The following is a 23,652-nucleotide window of genomic DNA, read 5'->3' as shown; positions in this document are numbered from 1 at the left end:
GTTGAGAATTGTTGGATTATAGTTGAGAATTGTTTGATTACAGTTGAAAATTGTTTGATTATAGTTGAAAATTGTTTGATTATATTTGACAATTGTTTGATTATAGTTGAAAATTGTTTGATTATAGTTGAGAATTGTTGGATTATAGTTGAAAATTGTTTGATTACAGTTGAAAATGGTTTGATTATAGTTGAAAATTGTTTGATTACAGTTGAAAATTGTTGGATTATAGTTGAAAATTGTTTGATTATATTTGACAATTGTTTGATTATAGTTGAAAATTGTTTGATTATAGTTGAGAATTGTTGGATTATAGTTGAAAATTGTTTGATTACAGTTGAAAATTGTTGGATTATAGTGGAAAATTGTTTGATTACAGTTGAAAATTGTTTGATTACAGTTGAAAATTGTTGGATTATAGTTGAAAATTGTTTGATTACAGTTGAAAATTGTTGGATTATAGTTGAAAATTGTTTGATTATAGTTGAAAATTGTTTGATTATATTTGACAATTGTTTGATTATAGTTGAAAATTGTTTGATTATAGTTGAAAATTGTTTGATTATATTTGACAATTGTTTGATTATAGTTGAAAATTGTTTGATTATATTTTAAAAATGGTTTGATTAAAGTTGATAAATCGTTTGATTATAGTTGAAAATTGTTGGATTATAGTTGAAAATTGTTGGATTATATTTGACAATTGTTTGATTATAGTTGAAAATTGTTTGATTATATTTGACAATTGTTTGATTATAGTTGAAAATTGTTTGATTATAGTTGAAAATTGTTTGATTATATTTGACAATTGTTTGATTATAGTTGAAAATTGTTTGATTATAGTTGAAAATTGTTTGATTATAGTTGAAAATTGTTTGATTATATTTGACAATTGTTTGATTATAGTTGAAAATTGTTTGATTATAGTTGAAAATTGTTTGATTATAGTTGAAAATGTTTGATTATATTTGACAATTGTTTGATTCTAGTTGAAAATTGTTTGATTATAGTTGAAAATTGTTTGATTATAGTTGAAAATTGTTTGATTATATTTAAAAAACGGTTTGATTATAGTTGAAAATTGTTTGATTATAGTTGAAAATTGTTTGATTATAGTTGAGAATTGTTTGATTACAGTTGAAAATTGTTGGATTATAGTTGAAAATTGTTTGATTATATTTGACAATTGTTTGATTATAGTTGAAAATTGTTTGATTATAGTTGAGAATGGTTTGATTATAGTTGAAAATTGTTTGATTACAGTTTAAAATTGTTTGATTACAGTTGAAAATTGTTGGATTATAGTTGAAAATTGTTTGATTATATTTGACAATTGTTTGATTATAGTTGAAAATTGTTTGATTATAGTTGAGAATTGTTGGATTATAGTTGAAAATTGTTTGATTACAGTTGAAAATTGTTGGATTATAGTTGGAAATTGTTTGATTACAGTTGAAAATTGTTTGATTACAGTTGAAAATTGTTGGATTATAGTTGAAAATTGTTTGATTATAGTTGAAAATTGTTTGATTACAGTTGAAAATTGTTGGATTATAGTTGAAAATTGTTTGATTATATTTGACAATTGTTTGATTATAGTTGAAAATTGTTTGATTATAGTTGAAAATTGTTTGATTATATTTGACAATTGTTTGATTATAGTTGAAAATTGTTTGATTATATTTTAAAAATGGTTTGATTATAGTTTTCAAATTGTTTGATTATATTTGACAATTGTTTGATTAAAGTTGATAAATCGTTTGATTATAGTTGAAAATTGTTGGATTATAGTTGAAAATTGTTGGATTATAGTTGAAAATTGTTTGATTATAGTTGAAAATTGTTTGATTATAGTTGAAAATTGTTTGATTATATTTGACAATTGTTTGATTATAGTTGAAAATTGTTTGATTATAGTTGAAAATTGTTTGATTATATTTGACAATTGTTTGATTCTAGTTGAAAATTGTTTGATTATATTTTAAAAATGGTTTGATTATAGTTTTCAAATTGTTTGATTATATTTGACAATTGTTTGATTAAAGTTGATAAATCGTTTGATTATAGTTGAAAATTGTTGGATTATAGTTGAAAATTGTTGGATTATAGTTGAAAATTGTTTGATTATAGTTGAAAATTGTTTGATTATAGTTGAAAATTGTTTGATTATATTTGACAATTGTTTGATTATAGTTGAAAATTGTTTGATTATAGTTGAAAATTGTTTGATTATATTTGACAATTGTTTGATTCTAGTTGAAAATTGTTTGATTATATTTTAAAAATGGTTTGATTATAGTTTTCAAATTGTTTGATTATATTTGACAATTGATTGATTATACTTGAAAATTGTTTGATTATAGTTGAAAATTGTTTGATTATAGTTTTCAAATTGTTTGATTATAGTTGAAAATTGTTGGATTATAGTTGAAAATTGTTTGATTATAGTTGAAAATTGTTTGATTATAGTTGAAAATTGTTTGATTATATTTGACAATTGTTTGATTATAGTTGAAAATTGTTTGATTATATTTTAAAAATGGTTTGATTATAGTTTTCAAATTGTTTGATTATATTTGACAATTGATTGATTATACTTGAAAATTGTTTGATTATAGTTGAAAATTGTTTGATTATAGTTTTCAAATTGTTTGATTATAGTTGAAAATTGTTGGATTATAGTTGAAAATTGTTTGATTATAGTTGAAAATTGTTTGATTATAGTTGAAAATAGTTTGATTATAGTTGAAAATTGTTTGATTATAGTTGAAAATTGTTTGATTATAGTTGAAAATTGTTTGATTATAGTTGAAAATTGTTGGATTATAGTTGAAAATTGTTTGATTATAGTTGAAAATTGTTGGATTATAGTTGAAAATTGTTTGATTATAGTTGAAAATTGTTTGATTACAGTTGAAAATTGTTTGATTATAGTTGAAAATTGTTTGATTACAGTTGAAAATTGTTTGATTACAGTTGAAAATTGTTTGATTATAGTTGAAAATTGTTTGATTACAGTTGAAAATTGTTTGATTACAGTTGAGAATTGTTTGATTATAGTTAAAAAATGTTTGATTATAGTTGAAAATTGTTTGATTATAGTTGAAAATAGTTTGATTACAGTTGAGAATTGTTTGATTATGGTTAAAAAATGTTTTATTATAGTTGAAAATTGTTTGATTATAGTTGAAAATTGTTTGATTTTAGCAGAAGATTATTTGATTATAGTTGAAAATTATTAGATTATAGTTGAAAATTGTTTGATTTTAGCAGAAGATTGTTTGATTATAGTTGAAAATTATTTGATTATATTTGAAAATTGTTTGATTATAGTTGAAAATTGTTTGATTTTAGCAGAAGATTGTTTGATTATAGTTGAAAATTATTTGATTATATTTGAAAATTGTTTTATTATTGTTGAAAATTGTTTATAGTTGAAAATTGTTTGATTGTAGTTTAAAATTGTTTGATTACAGTTGAAAATTGTTTGATTATAGTTGAAAATTGTTTGATTACAGTTGAAAATTGTTTGATTACAGTTGAGAATTGTTTGATTATAGTTGAAAATTGTTTTATTATTGTTGAAAATTGTTTATAGTTGAAAATTGTTTGATTGTAGTTTAAAATTGTTTGATTACAGTTGAAAATTGTTTGATTATAGTTGAAAATTGTTTGATTACAGTTGAAAATTGTTTGATTACAGTTGAGAATTGTTTGATTATGGTTAAAAAATGTTTTATTATAGTTGAAAATTGTTTGATTACAGTTGAAAATTGTTTGATTTTAGCAGAAGATTGTTTGATTATAGTTGAAAATTATTTGATTATATTTGAAAATTGTTTTATTATTGTTGAAAATTGTTTATAGTTGAAAATTGTTTGATTGTAGTTTAAAATAATTTGATGCCGGTTAAAAAATGTTTGATAATATTTTAAATGCTTTGATTATAGTTGCAAATTGAAAAGACGTTTGAAACACTTGTTGACGACACAGACTGGAACATGGAGCCAGACTTTAGGTAAAAACAGAACCCGTTCACCGACTCGAGCACGAGGTTCATTTGATGGTCGCAGCTACAAAGACTTGAATTGATGTGAGAATCATAAGGTTTCTTAAGTCTCCTCCATACACCAGATAAGCTGATTATCATTCCTTCTGCCATGAGTCGTAGTAAATGCCACAGCGGAGGTTCCACGGCGTATTTGTGTTCTTTGTTTTAGTAGTCAGAAGGTGGCTATGCTATTTATGCTAACTATGCTAATTATGCTAACGATGCTAATTATGCTAACGATGCTAATTATGCTAACGATGCTACCAAACTCCTGTAACTGATCTTACTTTTGATTATTTATCCTCTGACTATGAGGTTTTGTTTTTGAGGCAGAGACACTTGTATGTCTTATAAATATTAATAATTTCAAACGTGGTTTACGCTCATAAGAAATTCTCTCTCTTCTATAGCTGCTCCGCGGCTACGCTAATGGCTATAAACTACATCAGGATTTTATCTACACAGTTTTTTCAAGTTTAATTTCTACATGACACAGTTTATAAATCTGACGTACATGATCATCTACTGCGTCATGAAATATAAACAACTCAATGCTAATGTTAGCATGTTAGCATGTGAGCTATGCTATGCTATGTTTCAAACAATTAGGTTTTTGTTAGGACTGTTGTTAGGGGCCAATGGTGATGAAATAGAGCCTTAATATGATGTAAACTAAAACACTTAAACTCCAACTTTAACTATGTTTTATATTTTTCATTATTATAATTATTATCTTGTATTTAAACATCATATATCATTTATATCCTGGTATATATGACATAATTTTTCTGATAAATTACATAATTTTACTGATAAATTACATAGTTTTACTAATAAATTACATAATTTTACTTCTGAATTACGTTATTTTATTACTAATTTATGTAATTTTACTACTAAATTACATCATTTTAATACTAAATTACATTATTTTACTTCTTAATTACATAATTGTAATACTGTATTATTTCATTTTACTACTAAATTACATTTTCATTATTAAATGAAATCATTTTACTAGAAATTTGCATAATTGTACTACTAAATTACATTTTTTATTATTAAATTACGTAATTTTACTAGTAAATTACATAATTTTACTGATAAATTACATAATTGTACTAATAAATGACATCATTTCATACTAAATTACATCATTTTATTACTAATTTACGTAATTTTACTACTAAATTACATCATTTTACTTGTAATTAAAATCATTTTACGAGTAAATTGTATAATTTTACTATTAAATGACATTTGTTATTATTATAATACATCATTTTACTAGTAAATTACGTCATTTAACTACTAAATAACATCATTTTACTACTAAATGACTGAATATTTAATAGAGAGGTTTATATGATACAAAGTAAAAAAAAAATTATATATATATATATATATATATATATATATATATATATATATATATATATATATATATATATATATATATACAGACAGACAAAAAATGAAAAAAAAATACTATATAGTCAAAGTTACATATGTTAAATGTAAGTTATATTTAAAGTTGAGTACGAACTAAATATTTCTTCTCTGACCTGACGCTGCATAAATACAGTGAACAAACATTTGTCTTTCATAAAACAGATAAATCTCACAAACAACTTCGTTGCTGAACCTTCTCATCCGTAACTTCTCCTCCACAGCACTCGTAGAAGACCGGGCCCTACGGAGCATCTGGGCCATCGTGGTGGTCATGTTCGGAGTCGTCATGTTCGACTTCGCGGCCGACTTCATCGACGGCCCCATCAAGGCGTATCTGTTCGACGTGTGCTCGCACCAGGACAAGGAGAGGGGTCTGCACTACCACGCTCTGCTCACAGGTGCGTCACCACTGTCTCACTCCCTGCTGTCGCTTTCCACCACAGACTCACACTCTTGTACTGAGGCTGTGGAGCCATCAGTTCATCTGCCATCACTTGCTTAGGCCTGAGAGGGAAGAGCTCAAAGTTATATCATAAAAAAAAATGTAGAATGATGGTTATTTTATTTTCTACTATTCATTTTATAATCCACTATTACTAAATGACATCATTTAACTACTAAATGACATCTTTTTAATACTAAATGAAATCATTTTACAACTAAATTACATCATTTTAATGCTAAATTACATAATTTTACTACTACAATGCATCATTTAACTACTAAATTAAATCATTTAACTTCTAAATAATATCATTTTATTACTTAATTATATCATTTACAACTAAATTACATAATTGTACTACTAAATTACATCATTTAACTGCTAAATGTTATCATTTTACTACTGAATTATATCATTTATCTACTAAATGACATCATTCACTACTAAATTACAATTCATTACTTAATTACATAATTTAACTACTTATTGACAGAATATCTAACAGACAGGTTTATATGATATAATGATATAAAGTATATATATATATATATATATATATAGATAGATAGATAGATAGATAGATAGATAGATAGATAGATAGATAGATAGATAGATAGATAGATAGATAGATAGATAGATAGATAGATAGATGGATGGATGGATGGATGGATGGATGGATGGATGGATGGATGGATGGATGGATGGATGGATGGATGGATGGATGGATGGATGGATGGATGGATGGATGGATGGATGGATGGATGGATGGATGGATGGATGGATGGATGGATGGATGGATGGATGGATGGATGGATGGATGGATGGATGGATGGATGGATGGATGGATGGATGGATGGATATGAATATATATATATAAATGTTTAATGTTAAACCTTTTTTTTTACTACTAAATGACGGAATATTTGATCAGATTATTCAATTCCATTCTTTAAATATTGAATCATTGAATTTGTTTTTATTAAATAATTGAATTTTGTAAAATGTTTAATATAGTTTAATATAAACTCAAAAAAACATTTTCTGGCACAGTTATGTTGAATTTAAAATATAAACAATTTACAAATATGGAATAGCTTCGCTCCAGTACATGGACTAATTAACAACTGAGTTTGTATATTTATATATTCGTATGTCACTCAAAGATAATCTAAACTGTGCTACCAAATTATTTTCCTATGTTTCACTATAATCTGTAGGTTTTAATTAATCTTAAGCAGTCAGTGTTTGACGGGGTTTTAGCATTTAAAAAAAAAAGGTAAAACTGAGGAGATAGTACTGGACGAGGATTTTAAACAGTCTCCGAGACAAAACACGCGGATGTGGATCCAGGCCGAGGAGGTTTTCGGCGTCAGCCCTCAAGTCACAGCCGATTATCAAACCTGGCTGTGTGAGAACCTGAGCTCGGGCTTAACTTCTCAACTATGTACTCGTTGATTGAAATTCTTGGAATTCCACTGATCCAAAGTGTAATCTCACCCTCAACAAACTTCTTCAATGAGCTGTCAGGATACACACTATAAAACTGCAGAATATCGTCAACACAGTAGAGAGTCATGACTTCCTGAGAGGAAAGAGGCCGTAAAATATCTTTCATTACATCCGTTGTGTATTTCAAACGTGTTGATCTTCAGCCGCGGGCGTAGAAAGAAAGATGATGATACGAGTTCGGGAGAATTACTGGACGCTGACAAACACAAACAACCGCTGATGTATTTTTCCGTTATGATGTCGGGACGTGAGAAAATATTGACACACATATTTCTTTTAGGCTACTTCATCAATGTTTAATAGAAGTGTTTTGTCATAGTTCTTGTACGGTTCCAATGTCAATAAAGTTGCCGTTAAATTGTTACTTCGCTTTAGTTTAACTCGCTTTATATTATGGTTCGTGGTGAAATAAGTAAAAATGACTCTTTAACTGCTCTTAGATCAGCGGTGACTTTCTGAAGTTAACAGGAAGATAAAAACCAGAAAACAAACAAAACAAAAGTCTTGACAATTTATGACACTGCAGTCACACAATCCTGACACTAGGGGACACTAGAAACACTAGTTTAAATCCTACAGGTTGGGCCTTAAATGTGTGTGTTTTTAATACGTGTACAAGGTTTCACTTAAAAACAAACCTCCAGAAAATCAGAAACTGATTTCTTGGCCAAGTATATAAAATACATCAAATAGATTTGTCTCTGTCTGGAAAACGTCTTTGGGGATTTACACTTTTGTACAGAAAGTAGAAAAGAAAGAAAAATAGATTTTTCTAGACAAAAACTATGAAAACGCCGAGAGACTCCAAGTCACTAATTTAAGGTTAGGTTATTGTTTCTTCTCTGAAACGTGTACAAAACTGGATCTCACACTTTCTTCAAAAAATGTGTGGATCCAGATGGTAATCCAGAACAATATGTCCTCATTGGTCATTTTTTTTCCACATTTAATACAATTATTTTTTAGTATTTATCAAAGCACATACAGGAGGACACATTGATAACACTGATAAGACCCTGGTCCCGAAAAGCGCTATATAAATAAATATTACTTACTTACTTACTTACTTACTTACATGATCACAACATTTAATACAGATGAAGAAGAAAGTGACGGATGAAAGTCAAAGAGTCGAGGCCGGAATAACTTCAATGTTCTTTTTTTCCTCTGATCAATATGTCTGTCCGTATGAAGACAATAAATGACAATTGATCGTTCTCTTCCTGTTCAGACTCTGCAGAGTTCACCTTTGAAAAGGGAAAATAACTGAGACACCTTCGACAATAGAGTTCATCAATCCTGTTCCGATCAATTTACACTTTTTCTACAGAAGCCTTTTTGTGGCGATGGCTCGTTTTAGCTCGCTAACATCTCCTCGTTTCATTGAAGGGAGCAGATATTTGAGATAAAAAGTTTTTTTATAATTTTTTAATGGATTTTTATGAATGGCCCCAAGATAATGTTCTGTTTAATAACCAACATAGTGTTTTATATCCCAAGACATTTCTTTTTGCAGGAGCACAGAAATGTATGAAACTATTAACACACAATAATGTTTGTGTGGGAGTAGGCCGCAACGCAGCTTGCCAGCTCACCATCAGGAGCAATCGGGGTTATGTTTAAAATGAATTTTTTTTTTATTGATGAATACTTTTTTTACTTTTAATTATTAAGACAATAAATACATAAATAATATATTTTATTCAGTCTTTTACATGCAATATAAAAATAATGGTATAATAGTGTCACCAGAAAGAAGTTGAACTAGTTGATCAAACTTTCGCCCAATTATGTTGGCACTATTATTATCTTTCTGTAATTAAATTAAAATATTTATAATATAATAATATCACGTGGAGTGATATTATTATATTATAAATATTTTCGGTAAATACGGTGACTCGTGAAGTGATAGTACAGTGGGTCGTGGAGTGATACTAAGTTGTTGGCGGAGTAATACTACTGTGAATATGGGAGTAATACTACGGTGACCCGTGTAGTAATACTACGCTGAATGGTGGAGAAATACTACGGGGACTAGTGGAGTAATACTACAGTGAATTGCGGAGTAATACCACGGTAACTCGTGGAGTAATACTACGGTGACTCGTGAAGAGATACTACGGTGACTCCTGGAGTAATGCTACGGTGACTTGTGGAGTGATACTATGGTGACTCGTGGAGTAATACTATAATGACTCGTGAAGTAATACTACGGTGACTCGTGGAGTAATACTATACTGACTCGTGGAGTAATAGTACGGTGAGTCATGGAGTAATACTATGGTTGACTAGCGGAATAATACTACGGTGATTGCGGAGTATTACTACGGTGAATAGGGGAGTAATACTACTGTGATTACGAAGTAATACTACAGTGACTAGGGGAGTATTACTACTGTGATTGCAGAGTAATACTATCGGTGACAAGAGGAGTCATAATAAAAAATGATTGTTGGAGTAATACTACGGTGATTGCGGAGTAATAATACGGTGACTAGGGGAGTAATACTAGGGTCTGTAAGAATAAATTCTTCCTGTCTGATAACTGCTTGAAGGGATTTGCTGTAATGGGACTAGGTTGAGGAGACAGAACCCTCTAGTGGTTAAATACTGCAGCTGGTGTTTTGGTTTTGTGAGAAAGAGCGAGAGAGAGCGAGAGAGAGAGAGAGAGAGAGAGATATGCTGGATAGATATTATATTTTAAACAGACTTCATCACATTTTGTGAAAACAAGTGAAAGTGAATACTAGAAACGTCACATCAGGTAGAAGGATCAGTTTTTCTTCCGCTTCTAAAATTGAAACCACTTTCATCCTCCGATGATGAGTAGAATCTGAGGGTGAAATACATCCGTCCTCTCGGTTTGTTTTGTAGAATCATTCGTGATGATTTATTCTTCATGCCTATCTCTCTCTGTGGCTAATGTTCCATGTGAGTCGGCAGCAAACACAGCTTTCATGTCGACACGGACGACGCTGGGAGTCATCAAGTATTGTTTGTGTCTTTCGTTTGTTTACTTCCTGCGTTTAACTAGGTCTGGATGGAAGTTACCTGGATTAGAAGACAGGGGTGGAGCGATACCCATGATGCAATACTGCAACGATATTTTGATATCACCATGTGTGCGATTTTCAAATATATTGCAAGAAATTCCATCAAAGATATATCATGATATTTATGAGACTAAAAAAGAATAAACACAGTTAAAAATAAATGTTTACTGTTATTTTCCTGTGTTCTCGTTCACAGAAAGGAAGTTTAAGTACTGATGAGTAAATCCATAGTATTTGTACTAACATTGTCAACGTTTACACGTGTGAACAGTTAGAGTGTAACTGTTAAGTGGATTAATAATCAATCTTTTTTTTCTCTCCTCTTCTGCATTCTTTTCTCAACAATATGAACATGCATGAGCGTGCACAGAGATCCTGCTGACCAATGAGGCGTGTGTGTTTTGGTCATGTGATGTGGGAGTCAGATGACTGACGACTCACAAGAACAACTATTTAATTCATACACAAGTGTTTATTGTACATTTATAAGGTTTAAGATGTTTGTTAATTATAAAATAAATATAGTACTACTTCATAGTATTTTCTCCGCATTACCATTTTCCTACGGTGAATCTTGGAGTAATACTACGGTGACTTGCGAATTTAATACTATGGTAACTTGCGGAGTAATATAACATAGACTCGTAGAGTAGGGGAGTAATACTACGATGCTTAGTGGAGTGATACTTCAGTGATTCGCAGAGTAATACTTAGTTGACTCACAGAATAATAATACGGTTACTCGTGGAATTGTGGTACGTTGACTCTGGGGTTGTAATTCTACAGTGACTCGTGGAGTAATACTAAGGTGACTTGTGAATTAATACTACGGTGACTCGCAGAGTAATACTACAGTGATTTTCGGAGTAATACTACGGTGACTCGCGAAGTAATACCAGGGTGACTCGTGGAATAATACCATCGTGACTCGCGGAATAATACCACGGTGACTCGTGGAGTAATACTACGGTGACTCGCAGTGTAATAGTACAGTCTCGTGGAGTGATACTATGGTGACTCGCGGAATAATACTACGGTGATTGTGGAATAATACTACGGTGACTAGGGGAGTAGTACTAAAATGATTATTGGAGTAATACTATGGTGATCTGCGTGATAATACTACGTGACCTGAGGAGTATTACTACGGTGACTCGAGGAGGAATACTATGGTCATTTCTTGCTATAGTTTAGTATTTGAATATGGTCTGTAAGAATAAATCATTCCTGTCTGATGACTACTGGAAGGGATTTGCTGTGATGGGATTATGTTGAGGAGACAGAACCCTGTAGTGGTTATATAGCGCACCCTGTGTTTTGGTAACAGTTACTACACTTGTAAAAGAAAAATAATGGGAAACATTGAAAACCCCTAGTTTTTAGTAAAATATCTATATTTGATTTCAGTGTATCAATCATTTACTGCGACAGACAGAACAATATATTGAATTTTTCACTTTTTACCTCCAATAGTCGGAGGTAAATGGACGGACAGGAAAGTGAAGTAGAAGATATTTTCTTTTCCTTCCTTTCTTCCCTGGAGCATCAGTTGAAAGGAAGGATGCATTTGAAGTTGAGGTCGTGGTGGTGAGCGTCACTGGTGCGCTCAGCTGTCAGCACCGGCCGGTGTAAGTCCAGGATTAATCCGGGCCTGAGCCGGTCATGTGCTGCAGTCATGAGGCCCGCGAGCGACCACAACACATGACCTGCTCGCTCCTCGCCGACATGTGACCAGGAAGTGTTTCCACCGCTCAAGGAATTCTCCGGCCATCTGTGGGCCTGAAGAAAATACCTTTGATGGGAATGTGATTTGGTTAAAGACCGTTTGGTGAATGTCGTATTAGATCGTCCTACGAACAAAAAAAGTTTTGATGTTGACGTATCCTCCGCTTCAAGGACCTCGAAAAAAAAAAGTGTTTTCCATTTGTTTCTAAGAGCCTTCGAAGTGTACTTTAGAGTGAATCAAGGTCATTTTCCGATCTCAAGAATAACAATATTAATCATGAGTGATTGACAGGTGTCACTGTGACTTGATACGTTTTCCAATTTTCAGCAACTAATTATTTATTTGAATCATTGAATTCAATACATTTGCATTGAAAGATTTCAATATTATAAAGTTTCATAGATTGTTTTTTTTTTCATTTGAACGATCTAAATTTTCAAAATAAAAGCATATTCTTTTACACATAGTTTGATTTTAAAATTCCAATAATTATTTCTAAATATTTTTTTGGTATTTTAGTTTTAGGCGATACTGAGCTTGCAGCTAATCATGGTTACACATTAATACTACAGTGACTTGCAAAGGAATACTAGGGTGACTCGCCAAATAATACTACAGTGACACGTGGAGTAATACTACGGTGACTTGCAGTGTAATAGTACGGTGACTATGGGAATAATACTACGGTGACCCGTGGAGTAATACTACGGTGACTTGCAGTGTAATAATACGGTGACTATGGGAGTAATACTACGGTGACCCGTGGAGTAATACTACGGTGACTTGCAGTGTAATAGTACGGTGACTCCTTGAGTAATACTACAGTGACATGCGGAATAATACTACGGTGACTAGTAGGGTAATACTACAGTGACTAGGGGAGTACTACTAAAATGATTATTGGAGTAATACTGTGATAACTCGCGTGATAATACTTCGGTGACTCAAGGAGTAATACTATGGTCATTTTTGACTATAGTTTAGTTTTTGAATTGGGTCTGTAAGAATGTATCATTCCTGTCTGATAACTACTGGAAGGGATTTGCTGTGATGGGATTATGTTGAGGAGACAGAACCCTCTAGTGGTAGCACACCTTGTGTGATTACACATCAGTTACTACACTTGTAAAAGAAAAAAAAGGTAAACAAATTGAACCTTTAAATATAGAATCTGTTGAATTTAATCAATACTCAAATAAAAAATAAAAAGGCAAGTTTTTATTATTAATTAAAACCAGGAATGTGTTCATTTAATATCATTGTATTTAGACAATGTATTTTTGAAATATTTCAATTTAAATATCAAACTATATGTATAAAAAAGTACATTGAAAATATTCAAATTCTTTATTCCACCTTCATACAATTGATTTAAAGAACAATTTAATGCTTAATGACCTCAATTCTTCGTTTCAAGATTATTAATGTTAAATATTCTTGTGACACTGATGTACTTTGTACCAAATCTGTCGTTTTAAGATGAGTTTTCTGATTGTTTAATATTGATTTATCTCATAGATATAGTAGTAAAAATGCAATTGAATGAGTTTCGTCTTTTGAAAAGTAAAAGAAAAGACTTTTATTCCAGATCTAGGGTTGAAATGTTCTTTATTTTCTCCTAGTCAATCATCTTGTTTACTCTTCCTGTCTTAAGAAAATCATCATTTTTTTCTTTTCTAAATCCGTCTGCAGTTTCTATTCAAACAGCCGTCTCTGCTTTTCCACCGCTGTGTGATGTCGAGCCGAGAGACGCGTGCGACTGCAAACAACAACATCAGTGTTTACCGCAGACAGATTAGAATCAATGGAGAGGAAGGAAAAAGGGGGAAGTTCTTCGCGCCTCGACAAACATGTTTGTTCCACTCGTGCAACCTTTTCGTCGACACCACACATTTTCTTGTCAAACTCAAAAGTGCAATTCAAAAAGTTTTTGTGAACTTCAGTCCCAAAGACAACTATTAGGATCAAATATGTTTTCTTTTATCTTCTGCTGTTCTTTGTGTGTATTGATGTGTTTTTGTTTCCAATTCTTTTCTCATAGAAATGAATACTTTTGGTCAATTAGATCCATTTATTTATGTAAGATTTGACTCTTTTCAATAGAATCTTACATTGTTTTCTATAAATAATAACTGTTATGTAAACTGTAAACACTAATGATTATTATTCTCTCGCTTTTATTATTCAGGGATGAACTATTTTATTTTGTTTTTATGGAAGTTTCATCAGAAAATGTTATATTTACATTGAACATTTCAAACGTTGAAACATTTATTGTTTTCATTTTGGGGTCAATAAGGAAATAAAATTCCATTTTTTTTATTAAATAATTTACTAAAATATTATCTATAAAATAAAATAAAAACGTAAATATGTATATATATACTTTTTTATTAAATATATATATATATATTTTTAGTTTGTTTTATAAAGATATCATTTTTTTACTGACCCCAAAATTTCAATATATATATATTTATATATATATACTGTATATTTACGATTATATTCAAATTCATATATTAACCAACTGAATAAAGAAAAAAAAAAGGCAATTTTATAAACAGAAAATTATATTATAAATGATCTTATTAAGACAAATAATAATGTTAACATAATTTAAAGGAGATAGATTTTTTAATTGAACTGTGTTTCCAGTGTTAATATTAAATGACAAGTAAATGTAGGATGTGAACAGTGATGTGAACAGTGATGTGAACAGTGATGTGAACAGTGATGTGAACAGTGATGTGAACAGTGATGTGAACAGTGTTGTGTTCAGTGTTGTGTATAATGTTGTGTACAGTGTTGTGTATAGTGTTGTGTAAATCATGGTGATTAACTCAATAACAAAGAACTTAATGGAGCGACAGTAAAATCTTTCATTGGTGACATGAAACTGAAAGTTATCCGAGGCACAAACTGGTGAAACGACAGATCGTTGACGTGATTGCGACTCAGTTTCCACGCATGAGCGTCGATGTTAAACGAGGACAAGCGCGGTCGTCATCGTCGTCGTCGCAGCTTCTCGACTGGTTTGTGACTCTTTCATGTTCTCTGAGCTGACAAGGGTTTCTTCTGGGAATCGATCTTTAACTTTTAACGAGCGGAAGTTTCATGTCAAGTCTTGAATCTCATCACAGTCGTGTTTGCTGCTGAAAAAAAAAAAGATGATCGAACTCGATTCAACTCTAAAGTCACCGATGGAAATGTGGAGTTAAAGTCTCAGCAGGTGTTTTTCCTTTTGTCCTGTTGCCACGTCGATGCTCTTCACATTTGAATGTCAAAGCTTCTGAAACATTTTATGTCAACACAAACTTTCACTAGACATTAGACCCAAACTAAAATATAAATCTTAATCTTAATCTTAATCTCAATCTTAATTAATATTTAATCTAAATCGTAATCTAAATCTAAATTTATATCTAAATCTATATATTAATTAAATCTTAATATAAATCTTTAAAACAAAATTTTATTTATGCTGTATGTTTTAATACATGCATATTTGACAATAAAAGAACTTGACTTGACTTGACTTTATCTTTATTGCTCAATTGCAATCTAAAGCTTAATTTTAATCTAATTTATATTTGAATTGTTATCTTAATCTTAATCTAAATTTCAATTTTGAATCTCAATTTTGAATCTCAATTTTGAATCTCAATCTTAATCGTAATCTAAATCGTCATTTTAATCTAAATTGATATCTTAATCTTATCTTAATCTAAATCTAAATCTAAATCTTAATCTTAATCTTAATCTTAATCTAAATATCAATTTTACTCTCAATTTTACTCTCAATCTCAATCTCAATCTCAATCTAAATCGTAATCTTAATCTAGATCTTGATCTTGATTTGAATATAAATTTATATCTTAATCAAAATCGAAATCTTAATTTTGATCTCAATTTATATCTTAATTAAATCTTAATCTCAATTTCAATTTCAATTTCAATCTCAATCTCAATCTCAATCTCAATCTCAATCTCAATCTCAATCTTAATTTTAAAATCTAAAAATCTAAATAAAAAAGTTTGACGCCATCAAACCACAATATAACTCTTTCTAAGTCATTTAAATCTCCCCCTCTAATCACTCTGCTGAGACTTCAGGAAGTCTGTCTGCACGGATGAGAAAATATCTATTTAATGTACTTAAACAGTATATATATATATATATATATTTAGATATCCGACAATTGAAAAAAGCAATCAACTATCCATAAAAATTCTAAAAACAAGAACCAAAAAAACTGTAATGAGTCTTGTAATACATTATCGATGTTGTTATAGTTTAGTCCAATAATTATCATTTTATATCATTAATGGAGATAATTTGATGGTCAGAATTATTAAAGGAGCAAATTATGTAAGTAAGTAAGTGAGTAATTTGTATTTACAGTATATACCGCTTTTCCAGACCAGGGTCACAAAACGCTTAAACAATCAAAACAATACTCAATAAAAATATAAACTTTAAAGGTCAAGATAACACGTAGTTACAGAAAATCAATGATCAATAAAAAAAATAAAGTGTATTTAAAACTACTGTTTTTAATATGTAAGTATTTGTACATACTAGTGTAACCACATGACATCATCTGGATCCTTAACTCAATAATGTGTTTGAAGGTTCAAAACCTCTCTGTGCTCTCGGGCTAATAACCCTGGACGATGTTCCGACATCACTGGACGTGAATTAATATCCAAAATCAGCAATTTTCTACCCGTCACTCGACAGAAAGATCGTTCCATCGATCAAAGTACCTGCGTGTTCAGCTGACGCAGTTCAAAAACTGAGGCTGATGTTGTGTTTAATTCCTTCGTTATAAAACACCAGCGCGAGACGCGCGAGTCGTAAGAAATGAAAAAAAGTTACTTCAGGTCATGAAGGATTGATGGTTGAAGCTATAAAAGTCAGAGCCTCCCACGGAATAAACACACATCATCTGAAGATGATGATGCTTTAAAATGTTATTTTCACATCGATAAACACAGATATAACTTTTTATTTGCACATCATAAATAAAACACACAGTATGAGTTCATTAAAAGTGCAGATCAAGATCAGGTTGTATTAAATTATCCAAGAGCGATGATGTTTTTATTTGTATTGAACACCTCTATGTGTGTGTGTGTGTGTGTGTGTGTGTGTGTGCGTGTGTGGGTGTGTGGGTGTGTGTTTGGTCGTTATGTTTATATGCAAATGAGCTCTGGACTGTAAAGCATTTTTATAAGAAGAATTTCTCACTGAAGTAATCTTCACGAGCGTAAGTAGACGCCTGGGAAAAGTATGCAGATAATTAAAACTTCTGTTCACGGATTAAAAACTTTCTAAATACCACAGGTTTGGAAATGGAGTGTTTATACTTTAAATCCCCGGTAAAATGGTATTTTTTAATTATTCTTTTTTTTCTCTACATATATTTATTGTGCTGAGTTTATCAACATGATTCATTTTACCTGTTAAATTCATGTTTTTTTTCATTTGACATATCTGAGAGCTCATCTAAATGTATTCATCTAAATAGGTATATAAATACTTTTTCACCTTTCTATATTGATATTCAACTGCACTGAAGATAGAAATACTTAAATATAATTTAATATTTCTTAAATATTTTATCCTGAGCTGTATATATCAGATCGTATTGTGGGCTGAATATGTCGTATTCATTTATTTATTTATTCATTTATTTATTTATTCATTTAATTATTTATTTATTTGTCAGGGAAGATGCAGTCAACATAGTTATAATACAAGTTTGCAGTTGATGCGATGCATAAAGAATTTATAGCTTGTGCTAAATTTCAATTCCTGTCCCTGGTTTGGCCTTTTTAAAATAGTTAAAAATACACAATGAAAGTCTATCGTACAAAACTATTGTAAAAAATCACAGTACAATCCAAAATTATTTAAATACACAGTGCTACTTACAGACAGGTACACATTTGATTGGTTTTCAACGTGACCTTTAACCTTGAGGTGACCATTTTGAACTCAGGTCTGGTCTTAAGTTCAGCGGGAAGTGAGTTCCACAGCTTTGCACTTTTATATGAAAAAAGGCAGACTGACCCACTGCCCTATGTTGTCATGCAGTATGATTTATGTGAAAATATCATAGCGTGCATCCAAGGAGGGCAGCCTGTTTTTGGGATGTAGTTCCTGATTAGTTTGAAGCAATTTAGATTGCTTTTGATTGTTTTTTATGTTTTTTTAAATATTGTTTATCAAACTTGAGTTTTTTGGGGTCAAGGGTCAGCCCTAGATATTTAAATTGACTCGATAGTTTGTGTGATTATGTAATTGTTTTTTTGTCTTTTAGAAGTTTTGGCCTGTCAGTTGTTTTCTAATTGAGAAACACATTGATACAGTTTAGGTTACATTTTTTAGCATCTACTGATTTTGAACAAAAAGCTGACTCACCTCAGCCGTACATGCGGACAAAACATCCGCTGCCTGAGCCGGTGACCTGGCAGGAGCATCAAAAACTGCAGAGTTGGCAACTGGCACCATAGCAGGCTGCAGGTAAATCATTTATAAGTAAGTGAGTGATTTGTATTTATATAGCGCTTTTCCAGACCAGGGTCACAAAGCGCTAAAACAATCAAAACAAAATTCAATAAAATATATACGTTAAAGGTCAAGATAATACTGAGAAAAAACACAGGAGTTCCAGAAAATCAAGGAAAAGCCTGAACAAATAAAAACGTCTTGAGATGTTTCTTGAAGGAGTCAGTAGATCATCAAACACAGATGTTTCTTGAAGGAGTCAGTAGATCATCAAACACAGATGTTTCTTGAAGGAGTCAGTAGATCATCAAACACAGATGTTTCTTGAAGGAGTCAGTAGATCATCAAACACAGATGTTTCTTGAAGGAGTCAGTAGATCATCAAACACAGATGTTTCTTGAAGGAGTCAGTAGATCATCAAACACAGATGTTTCTTGAAGGAGTCAGTAGATCATCAAACACAGATATGGTTCCAAAGCTTAGGAGCAACAGTCTGGAAAGATTTCTCTCCTCTGGTCCTGAACCGTGTGCATGGTACCATCAGAGCCCGAGCTGGGGTGTAAGTCTGGATCAGATCAGTGATGGAAGGTCTGACCATGAATAGATCTGAAAGTAAGAACCAGAATTTTAAAGTTGATCCTGAAAGAAACTGGCAGCCAGTGAAGAGTTTGAAGGAGAAATGTAAGTTCATCTACTTGAGCGGCTCAGAATTCTCGCTGCAGAGTTTTGAAGAACTGCAGGAGAGACAGATCCTTCTTGTTTAGACATGAAAACACAAATTATAAAGAGACTGAAGAGCAAGGGTCCCAGCGTAGTGCCCTGTGGAATGCCCTGTCGAATATTTAGAAAGGGGGATTTGGTTTCTGAAATTCTGTTCTCTATGCTGAAGAAATGAGGCAAACCAGCTTCAGTGGAGATGTTGATTGAAGGTAATTTCATGCTCAATTTGTTGTTTCAATTTGTTTCAATTTGTCTCATGTTCTCAAGCAAGCAGCAGTTTGCTATTTCGGTCGAGTACCCGTGTCTAAGACCAAGCTGTTGCGGTTGGAGGAGCTGATTGGCTTCCAGATGTTCAGCCAGCTGTGTGACCACTGTCTTCTCAAACACTTTTGATAGTTTGATAGGCAGAACTGATATGGGCGGGTAATTGCAAATGGAATCCTTTGGTCCTGCATTAAATATTGGCACCACTACTGCTTTTTTTTTCTAACCAGAGGGACATTTACATGTTCTTTTGGACAGATTGACAACATATGTTAGTGGTTTGACCAGCAAACTACTATATTTCTTAAAATAGAATAACTGTTAATGTTATACAGTATATGCCATTTGATTTTGAATTAGATCATTTTGCAATAATTCATCCCATTTCTGTTTCATCAGCTGCTTTGATCCGGAGTCTCAGAATCCTTTGTCAATTTTTCGACTGTACAGAATAAGAATTAAACTCGTTTGCCATAATGGCGCTGTCAGTAGTATTTTTGCCATCCACCGTACATTAAGTTCCTTAATTTCTTTGTGTTTAGTTGTTTTATTCGTCAAATGATTTAAATAGTTCCAAAGGGAATTATTGTTGCCTCTTGCATTTCCAATAAGTTGTGAATAATAGGATGTTTTTGCTTTTCACAATTCTTGTACCACTTTATTTCTTAAACTTTAAAAAAGTTAAGAGGTCAGTGTTTATTTTTGACTTTAAAGATTTCTTAAAAGCCATGTCTTCATTTTTTTAAGTCATTATTTAGCCACGGAAGGGTATTTTCATTTTGTATCGTATTTTGTAATCGTATTTTCATCTGAATATATCGTATTGAATCGTATTGTGAGGTGAATATATAGTATTGAATCGTATTGTGAGGTGAATATATCGTATTGTGAGCTGAATATATCGTATTGTGAGCTGAATATATCGTATTGAATCGTATTGTGAGGTGAATATATTGTATTGAATCGTATTGTGAGGTGAATATATCGTATTGTGAGCTGAATATATCGTATTGAATCGTATTGTGAGGTAAATATATCGTATTGTGAGCTGAATATATCGTATTGAATCGTATTGTGAGGTGAATATATCGTATTGAATCGTATTGTGTGGTGAATATATCGTATTGAATCGTATTGTGAGCTGAATATATCGTATTGTGAGCTGAATATATCGTATTGTGAGGTGAATATATCGTATTGAATCGTATTGTGAGGTGAATATATCGTATTGAATCGTATTGTGAGGTGAATATATCGTATTGTGAGCTGAATATATCGTATTGAATCGTATTGTGAGGTGAATATATCGTATTGAATCGTATTGTGAGGTGAATATATCGTATTGAATCGTATTGTGAGGTGAATATATCGTATTGAATCGTATTGTGAGGTGAATATATCGTATTGAATCGTATTGTGAGGGGAATATATCGTATTGAATCGTATTGTGAGGTGAATATATCGTATTGAATCTTATTGTGAGGGGAATATATCGTATTGAATCTTATTGTGAGGGGAATATATCGTATTGAATCTTATTGTGAGGTGAATATATCGTATTGTGAGGGGAATATATCGTATTGAATCGTATTGTGAGGTGAATATATCGTATTGAATCTTATTGTGAGGGGAATATATCGTATTGAATCGTATTGTGAGGTGAATATATCGTATTGAATCGTATTGCGAGCTGAATATATCGTATTGAATCGTATTGTGAGGGGAATATATCGTATTGAATCGTATTGTGAGGTGAATATATCGTATTGAATCTTATTGTGAGGGGAATATATCGTATTGAATCGTATTGTGAGGTGAATATATCGTATTGAATCGTATTGTGAGGTGAATATATCGTATTGAATCGTATTGTGAGGTGAATATATCGTATTGAATCGTATTGTGAGGTGAATATATCGTATTGAATCGTATTGTGAGGGGAATATATCGTATTGAATCTTATTGTGAGGTGAATATATCGTATTGAATCTTATTGTGAGGTGAATATATCGTATTGAATCTTATTGTGAGGTGAATATATCGTATTGAATCTTATTGTGAGGTGAATATATCGTATTGAATCTTATTGTGAGGTGAATATATCATATTGAATCTTATTGTGAGGGGAATATATCGTATTGAATCGTATTGTGAGGTGAATATATCGTATTGAATCGTATTGTGAGGGGAATATATCGTATTGAATCGTATTGTGAGGGGAATATATCGTATTGAATCGTATTGTGAGGGGAATATATCGTATTGAATCGTATTGTGAGGTGAATATATCGTATTGAATCGTATTGTGAGGTGAATATATCGTATTGAATCTTATTGTGAGGGGAATATATCGTATTGAATCGTATTGTGAGGTGAATATATCGTATTGAATCTTATTGTGAGGGGAATATATCGTATTGAATCGTATTGTGAGGGGAATATATCGTATTGAATCGTATTGCGAGTTGAATATATCGTATTGAATCGTATTGTGAGGGGAATATATCGTATTGAATCTTATTGTGAGGTGAATATATCGTATTGAATCTTATTGTGAGGGGAATATATCGTATTGAATCGTATTGTGAGGTGAATATATCGTATTGAATCGTATTGTGAGGTGAATATATCGTATTGAATCGTATTGTGAGGTGAATATATCGTATTGAATCGTATTGTGAGGTGAATATATCGTATTGAATCGTATTGTGAGGGGAATATATCGTATTGAATCTTATTGTGAGGTGAATATATCGTATTGAATCTTATTGTGAGGTGAATATATCGTATTGAATCTTATTGTGAGGGGAATATATCGTATTGAATCTTATTGTGAGGTGAATATATCGTATTGAATCTTATTGTGAGGTGAATATATCATATTGAATCTTATTGTGAGGGGAATATATCGTATTGAATCGTATTGTGAGGTGAATATATCGTATTGAATCGTATTGTGAGGGGAATATATCGTATTGAATCGTATTGTGAGGGGAATATATCGTATTGAATCGTATTGTGAGGGGAATATATCGTATTGAATCGTATTGTGAGGTGAATATATCGTATTGAATCGTATTGTGAGGTGAATATATCGTATTGAATCTTATTGTGAGGGGAATATATCGTATTGAATCGTATTGTGAGGTGAATATATCGTATTGAATCTTATTGTGAGGGGAATATATCGTATTGAATCGTATTGTGAGGGGAATATATCGTATTGAATCGTATTGCGAGTTGAATATATCGTATTGAATCGTATTGCGAGTTGAATATATCGTATTGAATCGTATTGCAAGGTGAATATATCGTAAGCTGAATATATCGTAAGATATATTACAAAAAAATGTTCCCCATTCAGCATCAGTGAATTGATAAGATCAAAGATATATTTAAGTCGTGGCAAAATGAAATGAATCAGGATTTTTTTTTTCTGATTCTGGAAAGTGAGTAGTAACTTTTTACATAAACGTGAACTTACTTCACTTATTTATTACAATACAAATATAGAAAATAGTGAAATCAATTGTGTTGCTGCTATATTTTGAATTTTGCAAAACTTCCTAAGATTAAATGTTGTAAGGGTTGAAGTCTTCCTCTCCAAGACGCAGTAAGTTCCTCCTCATGACCATGTTTCACACTTATTACTTTATAAAGTTGCACCGAAATCTGAGCGAACGAGAGGTTACGAGAGTCCATTATGATGTAATAATGGCTTCACTCCTCCAGCCAGTTGTAATCGCTCGTTTTGTTTCTACAACGAGTCCATGGAGGTAGAGACTTCCGGGATTGATCACACGCGGTGACAAACCTCCAGGTTTTACCAATGCAAAGAGAATTTCAAAAAGGTTTTTAATTGAAAAAAGACAAACTTCACGCCTCCTTTACTCTCATATATGTGTCTAGCG

At 31.4% G+C, this 23,652-nt stretch overlaps 1 protein-coding gene across 1 annotated transcript in view; it reads left to right on the top strand.

The window, feature by feature from the left end:
- slc45a2 (solute carrier family 45 member 2) overlaps positions 1–23,652 on the top strand; it is a 39,255-nt gene that overhangs the window by 2,759 nt on the left and 12,844 nt on the right. The window contains exon 2 of the mRNA XM_087792405.1: positions 5,725–5,901. Within this exon, the coding sequence (XP_087648531.1) occupies positions 5,725–5,901 (177 nt within the window). The remainder of the gene's footprint in view (positions 1–5,724; positions 5,902–23,652) is intronic.

The sequence above is a fragment of the Callionymus lyra genome, chromosome 5, assembly GCF_982586985.1.
Source record: "Callionymus lyra chromosome 5, fCalLyr1.hap1.1, whole genome shotgun sequence".
Lineage (NCBI taxonomy): Eukaryota > Metazoa > Chordata > Actinopteri > Syngnathiformes > Callionymidae > Callionymus > Callionymus lyra.
This window is presented reverse-complemented; position numbering and strand designations above follow the sequence as displayed.